Source organism: Vanessa atalanta, chromosome 1 (genome assembly GCF_905147765.1).
Source record: "Vanessa atalanta chromosome 1, ilVanAtal1.2, whole genome shotgun sequence".
In the NCBI taxonomy this organism is placed as follows: domain Eukaryota; kingdom Metazoa; phylum Arthropoda; class Insecta; order Lepidoptera; family Nymphalidae; genus Vanessa; species Vanessa atalanta.
In genome coordinates this window covers 11162746-11175789 of record NC_061871.1, presented here as the reverse complement: position 1 = coordinate 11175789, position 13044 = coordinate 11162746, and the positions used below count along the sequence as shown (strand labels likewise).

The 13044-nt window shown below is 29.9% G+C and overlaps 2 protein-coding genes across 13 annotated transcripts in view; one reads left to right on the top strand and one right to left on the bottom strand.

Moving 5' to 3' along the window:
• The window catches only part of LOC125077755 (low-density lipoprotein receptor), a 213642-nt gene extending 209590 nt beyond the window's left edge, over positions 1–4052 (top strand). For 11 of the 12 annotated variants that reach the window (XM_047689833.1, XM_047689890.1, XM_047689841.1 and 8 more), the window contains 3 exons: positions 874–989; positions 1666–1824; positions 2741–4052. In XM_047689833.1, the coding sequence (XP_047545789.1) occupies positions 874–989; positions 1666–1824; positions 2741–2785 (320 nt within the window). In that variant the 3' untranslated portion in view covers positions 2786–4052. Of the gene's footprint in view, positions 1–873; positions 990–1665; positions 2424–2740 lie in introns of those variants that run through there. The other variant, XM_047689815.1, reaches the window with a different exon arrangement.
• Positions 4053–5126: 1074 nt separating this feature from the next.
• On the bottom strand, positions 5127–12243 carry LOC125077826 (queuine tRNA-ribosyltransferase accessory subunit 2). Its single transcript, XM_047689913.1, has 7 exons — positions 12013–12243; positions 11433–11701; positions 11148–11329; positions 9847–10016; positions 9114–9316; positions 8143–8268; positions 5127–7554 (listed from the first exon to the last, which is right to left on the bottom strand). The coding sequence occupies exons 1-7, from the start codon at positions 12127–12129 to the stop codon at positions 7317–7319; spliced, it is 1305 nt and encodes a 434-aa protein (XP_047545869.1). The 5' UTR covers positions 12130–12243; the 3' UTR covers positions 5127–7316.
• Between the last annotated feature and the right edge of the window lie 801 nt (positions 12244–13044).

The following is a 13044-nucleotide window of genomic DNA, read 5'->3' as shown; positions in this document are numbered from 1 at the left end:
AATGCTTTCACTAACTGCGATTTTTCGACCTGTACAATATTTCCCGATATAAAATTAAAATTAAATTGTTTTTTGATAATATCTCGTAAATTAGCTTGATAATGTGGATTCAAAGAATTCACATTGGGATAACAATCGTATGGGATGTTCATCATTGTTACCATTAATAAAGCGACTATGAACGTTGTTAAATGTACAATACGATACCAATCACTTCATGTTTAAATTAACCTGTTCCTGTCCTTTCTTATTGTTCACTAAAACTAGTTTTATAAGTATCAATGTAAAAATATTTTACGTTCAATGAGGTTAAGATATTTTGGTTAAGTACTCGGTCAGAGTTGGCACGTTTCATTGACAGTGTCTAAAAATATATTGTGGTGGTTACATCGCCTACTGATATCCTCTGCAGTTTCATGTTCACGCTTTTGGTTCAAATTCATGTATCACTTGACAGTAAATGGCCTTGAATTGGTCAGTACTAACTAAAATAATTTCTGCTGTACTTTACTTTTTACAGGAAAAAAAAAACGTTTATTAACAAAAATGTTTAAATATCTAGTATGTCGTGTAAATTTTTTAAAATGTTATATGTTACTTAACTATATTTATGTTTAAAGAATTACGTGCAAGTAGATCTCTACGTTACGACATATCTATCGTTTTAACACACTCGCCTACAATGCTTGCTATGGTGACGGTTTTCTATGTCTCATTGTAAATAATCACTGTTTTCTCCGTGTGTATTGTGTCTATCGTCTTTGATCTCATGGTTTTATTGATAATTTTTTTTTTTTATTCTTTTGTAATAGCTTTGAGATCAAAGGAACAGTCTGAATTATTGATATTTATATTTTCTTTTATCGTTTTCAGGTGTTCCCGAAACACCCAAAGCTGGTACAGGAATCTCAAGCAGTGGACGCGACGCAAGCGTTGTTGCTGGAGTCGTTGTTGCAGTAATATCGGGAATTATTATACTCGCTGCTTTGGTACGTATATTTGAATACAGTAAGCAAAGTTTTAGTTATAGTTGCAGTTGAAATCAGTTAAATATACAAGTTATGTCAGGTTCTAGACATTTTCCTTATAGTTAGATAAATAAAGAATACAAAACATGGCGTGTAACTTAACGACTTTCCTTAGAGAAGAGACTTTAAACAACTATTTTTTTAAGACTATTTTCCTTAAAAAAAAAAATAAGATGTCTCATTTATACATAGTATTATTTTCAAATTATATTATAACAACGTTTAATTTATATCGTTAATGACCCTTAAGGCCATCCGAATAAAATATTCTGTGCGCATATTCCGAAGCTAGCGATTGCATTCACTATGTTGTCCTTGTGAACGTGTTTTAAGTAAACCAGCGGTTACTTTCGTCCCGTCACAACTTACTAATAAGCGGGTCGATGATTTATGAATTTGCAAACGATAAAACTATTATAGCCGTTCGGTAAAACAATCTTATCTTTGTTATCGTTAAATATATTTGACTAATCTACTAGATCTTGTCCTATCCATCAAAATGTTTGCAAATTTCATTCAAAAATAAAAATAATCAAGGCCAATTAACGAGCATAATTAAAGTTTTATAATCAATAAATTAAGATCGATTACTTAAATACAATTAAATTATCATGTAAAATCATTTACTGTTCAACAGATCGCGGTTGTAATGTACCGTCATTACGTGCACCGCAATGTAACATCAATGAACTTCGACAACCCCGTGTATCGCAAAACAACAGAGAACCAGTTCTCCCTGGAGCAGAATGGGTACGCACCTGGCAGCAAATTATACCCAAGTACCGTCGGCGAAGAGGTGAGAGCGTTAACTGCTATGGAGTGCACGTTAAACATACAGAACAGCCTTAGATAAGTCGCTCGTATAAACGCTACTGTCCTAAAGCGGAATGGTGTAAATGGAAGGAGTAGGCTACAGGATCTACTTAGGTTTCTGTTTACGATTTCTATTTATTCTACGCTCGAAAAATTATTTTTCAATATATCATAACTAATTTTTACATACAATGAAACTATACAACCCCTATCTATATCTACTTATGGCCAAAGTGTAAATAGTAAAAAAAAAATATTTAACTAGGTAAAAAATAGTGAACGGTAAGGTCTGCCTAAGACATTTTAAATTTGATGTATCTAGTCGTAATATATTTACTAGGATTTATTTTAAGGAATTTATAGATGATATTTTGTTAGTGTTAAGATCGTGGCGATAAATTGTGCCAACGTTTTTACCGCATCAGTATTAAAATATAGTTGCCAAAATTGGTATTTGATGGTAGGTTTAATATTGTACATAAAATAATATGTTTATATATTTTCTGTATCGTAATTTGCGTAGTTATCTAGACAAATTTGTAATACTGTACTGCTGAAATATTTATTTTTCATGCGTTTTCATACGAGGGCACTGATTATTTGGTAAGTTTCAAGTCGAAACAATGGATAATTTGGTTTTGTTTTTTTTTTTTTCTATAAAACTTGATGCAATATTAAATATACGTGTAATTGCTGTAATAAAATGAACATGTACATGACTAGTAATTATTGAAATGTATTTAATTAACATATCTATGTATGTCATTTAATTGGTGAAAAAGAGTAACTAATAAGTTTCTAATCGTTTTTTTTTTTATTACATACATGCCGAATAAACATAGTTCAATAAAAAATAAAAAATAAATGTGCAATAAGTTTATTTGACTATTTTTTTCCAGGCCCAGGAACCTCTCAACACGCCTGGTACAAATGAGTTTGTATAGTGCAAGATCAGGAAGCAAATATATTTGTATGTTTTTAAATGTGAAAAGAAAAATAAGGACATGTGATACTCTGAAAAATAGTGTAAAACCAGTGAATAGGGACATGGCTAACAATATCTAGTGAACGTGAAGTTAGCTTTAGTGCAGTGGAAATTGTGGAGCGTAGGGACTAAGTTCCCACTGGTAACGAGTTTATCATTGATATGGATCTCAAAATTACAAGTTAATCGGTCAATATTACTCTAAATTGTCATCCATTTTTGTAACATCTGAAAGTCTTGCTTTCATATTACTTGTATCACATAATATTTTAGATATTAGAATGTCTCAGCTATACATTTTTCTTTAGCCCGTTTATATTTTTAGTATTGCTATAGCCAATGGGATTACATGTTAATCTGTGATGGACATATCACAAGCTCTTGATAATATAACCAGATAAATATTTCATTTCTTACACTTATCAATGATTCCTCACTAAATAATACTTTCCTATGTTATATAAACTACGTCAATTTAATGTGTAATTTTATTGGGTATCCCTGAACAAATGCTCGATGCAATTAAATTATTTGTAAAAAAAAAAATATATGTTCCATTTTTAAATAATAATTTTAACGCTTTCTTAATAATAATAAATTTCACGTTTAATCGAATTAAAGTTCATATCTTTAAGTCGAATATACTTCTTTAGAAAATTTACATGACTTTCGAAAGGCAAGATATACAGATAGAGGAGAAAGTTACTTATTTAATGTTTTTTAATCTGTTTTATCTAGATAATAGAATTATTAATTTATTGGAATTATGAATGTTTTATGATACGTCTAATGTATATTGCATTAGCTGGTACTAGGCTACTAAATCACTGTTTTATGTGCCAATACATAGATAAATTATCGCCAAATGTACTAATTACACTCGATTGATATCTCATTATAATATAATGCAAATTTAAGTTTGTTGATATTTATATTGTTATAAATAAAAGCAGCTGTTTCAATATTACTTTATATATTTTATATAAAGGTTGTGTTATATGTATTACTTTATCGGTAGCAAGTTAGGCCTGAATTTGAAACGTGAATTTCAAGCGAAATCCTGCCAAATCCTCTAAATTTACCTTAGTTTTTAATAAATATATTTGTAATGTAATACAATTACACAAGTTGATGCACATTTCATATGATATGCCTAGCTCAATAAGTGTCGTCACTAAAATTATTGTGTAAATATCGTCAATAAAATATTATGTAAAATGTGTTAATTTATTTATTTTTTTACATACAAATATACCCGATAATACAAAGCCCATGACAACAAGTAACAAGAAAAAAGAAAAAAAAAAAAGAAATTACATTTCTTTCAAATGTAAAACAAATAATATTTAACTAGTTAAGTATAAATGAAATTATAACAGTAAACTTAATCTAAATTAAACTATTCTTAATTTAAATCACGCGGAATGTAGAACACGAACACATTTAATTAAACGACTACATTAAAATTAAGGCTTATTGTTTATTACTTTTGATGCTTAAGACATTTTTGTCACATTAAAAAAAAAAAATCAACAGAAGCTACATTACATAAGAGAGTGTAAATTTTTTTTTCAGTAATTGAAATGACAATTATTGGAATGGAATTTGTTTTATCTATTATTTCAAAATTGCATTTGTTTTCAATAACAAGTTTTTTAATAAAGTTAGTACTCCTTTAAGCGAGCAGTTTCAGAGCTACCGCTTAACTATATAGTTTATGAGAATTTATTGTAAAAATCAAGGCATATATTTCTGCATAAGCATGTTTATTTGTATATTATATTATTTGTCAATAATGAAACTTATTCATATTTATAAAATTTAGTTATCCCTTATACTTATTACTATAGGTATATTATTAAATAGTTAACTGTAAAAAAATCGAAAGTTTTAAATAAAATTGACATATCTTCATATTTTTCGGATATTATTATCATATAACATAAAATAAATTTCAAGTGAACGAGTTGGAAGATCCATGTTGCGATAACGGAATTCATCGTAATGATCACGTAACCAAAACAACTTTTAATCTCAGTTTCCAATTCAAAACAATATCGATATGGGATACTCATTAGTCATACATGAGTCACGAAATAGTTATCATTCTTTAATTAGTTCTGTAATCAAAATTAGTGATTTATTTTTAGCTTATCTTCGTTAGTTTTAATAAAAAGAACTAAAGTATAAAATTAAATTACGTTTTTTTTAAATTAATTACGTATTGGCTATTATATTGATTTTAATTAAACTATTATACAATATTTGGTTGTTTGATGTAGTCGTGAGAGTATGAGGTCGTATGAGGTCTTGAACTAAACGAGGATTTTTTTAATAATCATCAGTCTGATTTCATGTAATTTACAGATAAAGTAAAATATTAAAAAGGTATGATCGCTTTTGAATATCGAATATATATTTAATAGATAACATATATCGCATAAGTTAATAAGGAACAGAGAGTTGTCCCGATTACCTATTAATTATAAGTAATGTTTTTATTTTCTGGCAAAAATTAAAAATCCTCAAACACGAAACTACTAAAAAATATTTAAGTACTTTATATATTATGCAAAAAAAAATTATCTTAATATAGTTTTCCAGAATATGAAGGAGTTAGAAATGCATACAAATAAAATACAGGTTCACTAAAAAGTACAAATTTGGAAGTAAATACTTGGTACGCATGAGGTATATTTTTTGGCTAAAATTGCACCCGTCCATTGCATGAGCGAATCATGTAACTTAAAAAAAAAAACACAACTGATGTCTTTTAAATGGATATAAATTAATCATCTACGTATATACAAATAAATCGTTATTTGGTTAGGTCAGTAATCACAGCTTGTATTAAAGTCGTTTATGTTAACTCCTAAAGATAACATTGATATTATTTTTGGGTTCGTAAATTATTTAAAACAAATGAAATGTTTTAAAATACGTATTAACAGATACATGAGAAACTCATTGATCATAAAAGACGTTTAATATTGTTGAACGTTGGCGTATATTTTAAACGTGTATCAAAAAACTCGACACAGCAGGTGTCCATTTCATTAAAACATCCATCAAGTCTGCATACCTAATTTGAACTTTGTTTCTTTTATATAAAAATACTTTATACTGTCAATCAAGTGCAGAATTAAATTTACAGAATGGAATGTGTTGTCTTACATTTAAGTATACTTTGAGTTCGTTCCATTACGTATTACGGTGAAATAATTCTTATCGATTCGAGTTGAATAAGGGTTGTTCAGTCTGACATGCTGAGAGCCTAAGAACCTCTCACTAGTCGCTACGTATATTGATTTTTTTGTCAAATATCTTATTTAAACTAAAATGATTAATTCGATAAATCTTTGAAAAATACCCTGACACTAGAAAAAAAAACGTTGGATTACAAAATTGCGCACAGTTCAGTGGATATTTCCTGCCCAATTTGTTTCTCAATAATAAAATACCATGATAAGCTTTTATAAGGTACGTATTAATGTAATATTACTTTGGGTTCGTTTACTACCTATCTGTGTACTTGGAATTTGTTGTTTTCTATATCAACGAAATTTTGTCGTATCATTTATATTGCACTTGCATTTTATGCATATTCTCTAAACCTCATTGGAGCATCTTGGTGAAATAATCACCATTCCTTCTCCTCAAGCGGCTTAACTTACTAAAGTATACGTTTTTATAAGCTCAAAAACTAATATGACCAATAGTATTTGTTTTGCTTCAATGTATATTTCAATGGTAGGAGGAATAAGATAAAATAAAAACCTTACTTTTATAATTCCATGCGATTTGCTAATATTTCTGCTACATTGTACACTACAAACGATTTTTGATCAATATATATTTATCTATAGTACAACACTGTTACTCAACTATATATAATCTGGACTCAATAACGTCACATCAAGTTGTATATTTATCGTTACCCCTACTGCCATTGGATACAACCATAGAGAGAGTGCAGCATTCTCTTTTAAATCAAAAATTCGCAATACATATGAAAATTCAAATAATATTTTAGTTTAAGTTGTATTTAGTTTATATGATTGTTGCGTCTTTTTTAAATATTATCGAATCAGACATACATTATGTCCCACAGTCAGACAAATATGTTATGGAGATACTGCCCCCACCATGCTATTTCACAGTATATTGTATATATATATTATCTAATAATTTATTCAAAAATGTATAAGATGGCCTCACAATATTCACTGAACTTAAAAATAAAATTAGCTCGGTCTTTAGCACCGACAACCAAATAATGAATCCTTTGCATAAAATTTGCTTCTATCAAACACTTATATTTTCTTCCGCTTCAATATTTTTTTAATAAGAATACCTTAATTTGTAAATGAACCCTTATTTACAAAAACTACTTATATATAATCACATCAAACGGTTTCAAAGCTAATTCTATCTATTCAACATAAAAACAAAATACAATAATTACAAGGCGGATGTTCTAATAAAACTATTTAAGTACAATTATTACTAACTAAGCCGCTACTCAGTACTTCACTCACACGTATTTTCTTATTTTTCTGAAATGTTTGCTTGTCTATGGCTTCGTTTAAGCCCTTATATCGATCTGGCGCGAATGTCTTCAACATTTCACACTGCTTTGTTATATGTTGCTTGAATATTGCAAACGTATTTGAGGCGATGTGTTTACGAATGTAAACGAACATCTGGTCGAAGTGATGAAGATTGTGACTGGAAAAAAATATAAGAATTATGTCAAATTTATAAATACTAATAGTTGTATTATGAATGGTAAAATATTTTATTTAAGAAGTATCTAAGCTAAAATAATTAAGCTGAATATCTACATAAATGTGGAATGCAAATTGAGTTATTATTCAATGAAACATTGATTTATCTGAGTATTAAAACCAGTATATATTTTATTGTGTAAACGCTAACAAGAAATAAATAATAATAATCACAATTTCAACTTTTTCCATTTTGCTATAAAATATATATTTTTTCATGATATATTTTGGCGTACGGGCAAATGTACCACCTGATGGTAAGTGATCAGCACCGCCCATAAACATTAGCGGCTAGCGCTGTAAGAAATATTAACCGTTCCTTCCATCGCCAATGCGCCACCAACCTTGGAGCTAAGATGTTATGTAGTTACTGGCTCACCTTGTTACTTATATTCTAAGATGAGTGGGTGGTACCCAGACGGGCTTTCACAAAACCCTACCACAAAGTAAAAAATTTATCAACCAAACATCAAAATATCGGTAGGTACTTAATTTTTCTATTAATTTAAATATTTATTAACAAACTCACATGCTCAATAAAACTGAAGCCAACATTTCACGCGTATTTAATAAATGCCGAATATAAGCACGGGTGTTCTTCGTACACGCAAGGCATTCACAGTCTTCTAAAATGGGAGTGAAATCTTCCTTGTATCTGAAATTAATTAAATATCATAATTTATATAATTAAAACATAGATAATACATCCGAATCAATTTGTTCTTTGAGTAAGTTCTTACTACTTTATAACCGACTTTGGAACGCAATGTGTAATTTTGTTTTGGAAGTTTTAATTGTAATCGGTCCCATTTAAATTTAAAAAATTGTTAAGGATTTTCTGTTAACATTTTATATCATTCAAAAATCTTAATATGGTAACACAAATTTATTGCTCAATAAGATAGACGGACTTGTCATCGGGCACTGGGCTAGGTACAAATAGAGGTGTAGTACGTGTACTAATATTATAATAAATTTATTCTAATACATATCTTCTGTCATTATAAATAAGAAAATAGTATAAATATTTATTGATACTTATTAATAAATCGTTATTTTAATGTGTTAATCTCCGAACAGGCAGTATCATTTCAAAAATCTTTTTGCTTTAGGTAGCCCCTTTATCGAGTAAGGTTTTAGACCACATAACATGAATGTTGTGACCGATCTCAAGAGAGACAAGCCACGCACTCTCCTTTGTGTCACTCACATAATCCGACACGACCGGGCAGGTTCGGGCGCAGGACCAACAGTTTTACGCGCTTTCCGAGGCACGGGAGAGAACCAATTTCCAAGTTCCAGATTTAGGATGATACTGATAACTTTTTCTTGGCCCGTCCTGGAGTTTGAATCTGCAGCTTTATATCTAGCTACTAGACCAACGAAGGAGGCATAACATTACACTAAAACCAACTGAGGTTAAGTAGCCACGTTACAGATGGGTTAAATCTTGCGGAGTATTTACTTTAATATGTAAAATTTAAGGATATGTTTGTTTACCTTTGATCAACCATGTCCAATAAATACATTGTATCATTATCTTTGGTAACATCAAAACTAAGTTTCAAAGCGATACCAGCGTTAGTCAGCTTCACCGGGTAAGTGCCATCAAACACGTCCCAACCATATTCAATAGCAGATAATATGACGGTCGGGTTCCAACAACCTTCTATTATATGAACCAGATTTTTGGGAATTGCATTCTGTGAATAAAACCAGAGAAAAAAAAAGGTAAACTTGTTGTTATTTGAGTCAAGAATAAATATCTGCGTGGTAAAGACCTGGGCTCCTCTTGACGAGAAGGCATGGGGCTTTAATTACCAAACTGCTTAAATGCAGATTGGTGAACACACCATACAGATGAAAAGCTGTAAAATGCAGGTTTCCTCATAATGTTTTCATTCACTGTCAAATATGAGATTCACAAAGAAACACAAAGTAAGCAATATTTTGCATAAGCATTACAAGTAGTATTTGCAAGTAGGTAGTAATTTATTCAATTGTTTAATAGATATTTAAAAAAAAAAACCTTTTAAGCCCGAGTAAAATTAACCCAAGACCTTATTTTATCCTTCCTAATATAAAATTACATTTTTACAATCTTTTTAATATACCTATTATTGTTAATTATTATGTAATTGTTACTATACTGTAACTATAAATCAATTCATTAATAATTTATTGTTTTTCTTTAATTTATTTGCATTAAATAATACTAAGATAGACAACTCACACCAACTTTCTCGAAAACTTCATTTAACATCTTTATATTTAGATCCATTGATTCAACAGTACCATCTGTGATACCTTCCAGTGCTATTCCTCCTAAGGTATCAACATGTTTCAAAACATTTTGTACACATTCATCGAATTTTTTCGGATTTGCCGCACCAACTATTACACCTGAAATTTATTAAATTTTATTTTCTTAGATACATAAAATTTGTTATATTTAATTACAATCAGGGTGACTCTTTTAAAGATGCCACTATTTAATAAGCCCCACGTGAAAGTGGAATCGCCGGTGCCCAGGACGCTCAGTGTGCCCCGATACCCTGGAATACCCAATAGTAAATCAGCGGTATACTCTCCGTCGCTTTGAAGGTCGGCCTGTGTATGCGGGCATCCTACGGGGTGCATATTTGGCTTATAACACTACATTTCTTGTTGAATACTGCAATATATAATTATTTCAATGTTGAGATGAAGAAATATTATATCTTTATATTTTTTTTAAGTTTATTAACCAACCTATCTAGTTTGAACTCCTCTAAATAATTAAGGGAAGTAATGTCTCAATTACAATTTTGTTGATTGTTCTCAAGCCAATAACTATTGCTCTTGCCTATGTATATATGTAAGTGTAAACTTATTTGTTATCATTCATAGACTACTAATGACCTGTCACAGCTTTGTACAGGTGCATTTTAATACTATAAAAATATTAATTATAGTATCACAATCAGTTGAGATGTGTAGAATACAGAGTTACAGAAAGAAACATAACGAAACACTTTGTTATGTTGTATTTATAGATAAGATAAAATGTTTTTTATCTACCCTACCTACTACTATTTTAATATTGCTTTTATGATGTTAAAAGTAAATTAAGTACATAATACATTATATCCTGCTGTCAAATTATGATGATGATAATGTAATCCAAACTGATTTTAGCCACTGTGGTTATTCTCAAGGGTGACCTGCCAACTGCACAGGACTTATATAATGCAAAAACACAGGTGTACTCTCTTATCTCTTAGTCGTGTAGTCTGATGGGATAGTAAATCCAACACAACCAAAAATACTTCAAGGAACGGAACAGTGGCTTTACTTGCTTTAGAGGGAGTGTACACACTTCTTTCAGATTCCGAGCTTATATTTAAAATGTTTTGATGGAGAAACCCAATATCTTTTTATCAGCCCTACTTAGGGTTTGTATCGCTTGGGACATGCAACCAGACCAAAAAGGCAGTCTTAATTATATAAACTGTTAAACACATAAATATTGATATATAATAACAACATACAAACCAACAAGAGTACTGTTTTGTAGTTCCTTGGCAGCTTTATAACGATCTACACATTCATTGAGCATTTGACTTGTTCTGTTCACAGCCTTCAATACCCTCTTAGTGCCTTCATTGAGAGCCGTCCGGCCATCTGCAATCGCCAAAATTATGTCTGGTTTGAAAACTTCCATTACATCCATATATCTGTAAATTCATGTTTATCCTAAAAGTATGATTTTTATATATAAATAAAGGAACAAATCACAAATATTGCAAATTGTTCTATAGCTTTTTAACTTGAAAATACCTATTAGCTGATAACATTTTTTTCCCATTTTTTGTCCACAGTGGCACTTTATTAGGTTCAAAGTGTCCAGATGGTGTTACTTCAGACAAATTATTTAATGTTGCACATGCCACATGTCCCGGCAAACCAGCAAACTTTGCTACTCCATCATTTTGTACTTTGACACCATTTTCTAGTTGAATTGAATTGGAAAGAGGAACCCATAAAAGTTGAGGACTGGAGAACACCCGTGACAGCACATCTGATGTTAAATGCACAACGCTTCCACCCTAGAAAAAAATATTTAAAAATTATGGGAATATTATTTTTGGTACTTTACTATTATTATTATTTTACATTTTATTATGGTTGGTAAAAATTAATTATTAGAAGTTTATTACAGTGCACAGATCAGAAAGTGTAAAGGAATCAGTGATCAATACGTAAAAACTTATTATTGACTGTGTGACGCAAGTTTATTATTAAAAATCTCAGCATGAAAACCACGTGGTTATACGAATATTCATAACTACGATGACATACGTTCTACAAACGAACCGACGTGTAATATTAATCAAAATAAAGACATTTTATGTCATACTTGGGTAAAAAGTGCAGAAGTCGGAGTTTCAATTACAGCACCAGGAAACTTGAAGAAACCCGTTAAGCGACCAATACGTTCACTACCACACCCATTTTGCTTTACTATGAAACGCATTATAAAAATTTTGAGGTATTTGGATAAGTGTAATTATGTAATAATATTATTTAAAATAACTTAATTTTTTTGCTTAACATATAACAACAACAAAACTCGTAATCGGCAACTGAATTGAGTCAATCGAATCTTCTGTCAAATGCCAACTGCCAATGTCAAACGTGTATTTGAATGTGCCGTTCAGAACTTAACAAAAATGTTAAAACGATCACAGGCTCTTTGTTTTTAACTTTATTCATATGGAATACATTAATAATTATATAACTTTCATCATTACACCTTAAAATTGAGAATAAAGTTATAATCTACTTTCTAGATCAGTTAAAAAAAGCTTTGTTAAAGCGATGTATAAAGAAATGCTAGTATATAATAGGACACTATAAATAATTTAAAAAAAACGACAACAGCATATTTTTACTGCGCAAACTTATTTTTTTTTACAAGATTTAGACAAATCAAAGTAGAAAATTATAGCAATTGCTAATAATTATTTTATTCACTTTGCCTTCAAGAGTTTTGTAAATAATAACGAATTTATTAAGCTGAATGTCTTGAGGTTCTGGATTGAAATCCCAGTATTTTATAAAACAGAACTGTCTTTTTTTTACAAAAGCTAGGCTTACAATGATTCGACTCAAAACAATATGTTCTGTCCTGAATTGCTATACCATCGGAATATAAGATCGAGGATTTTGAGCGTGCATGTCATATTATGTTACTGTAGATCCATTAGAGTCCAATCTACATAGTTACGTAAGAAAACTCCTTTCTATAGTTTTATTATATATTAAAAAGTCACACTTAACCATTATTTCATCAATTTATGATTTATATTTATCTTTGTGATCTGCCATAAAATACACACTATTTTGTTTTTATCTAAAGTAATATTATTTTAAAAGCCCGCCAAAATTA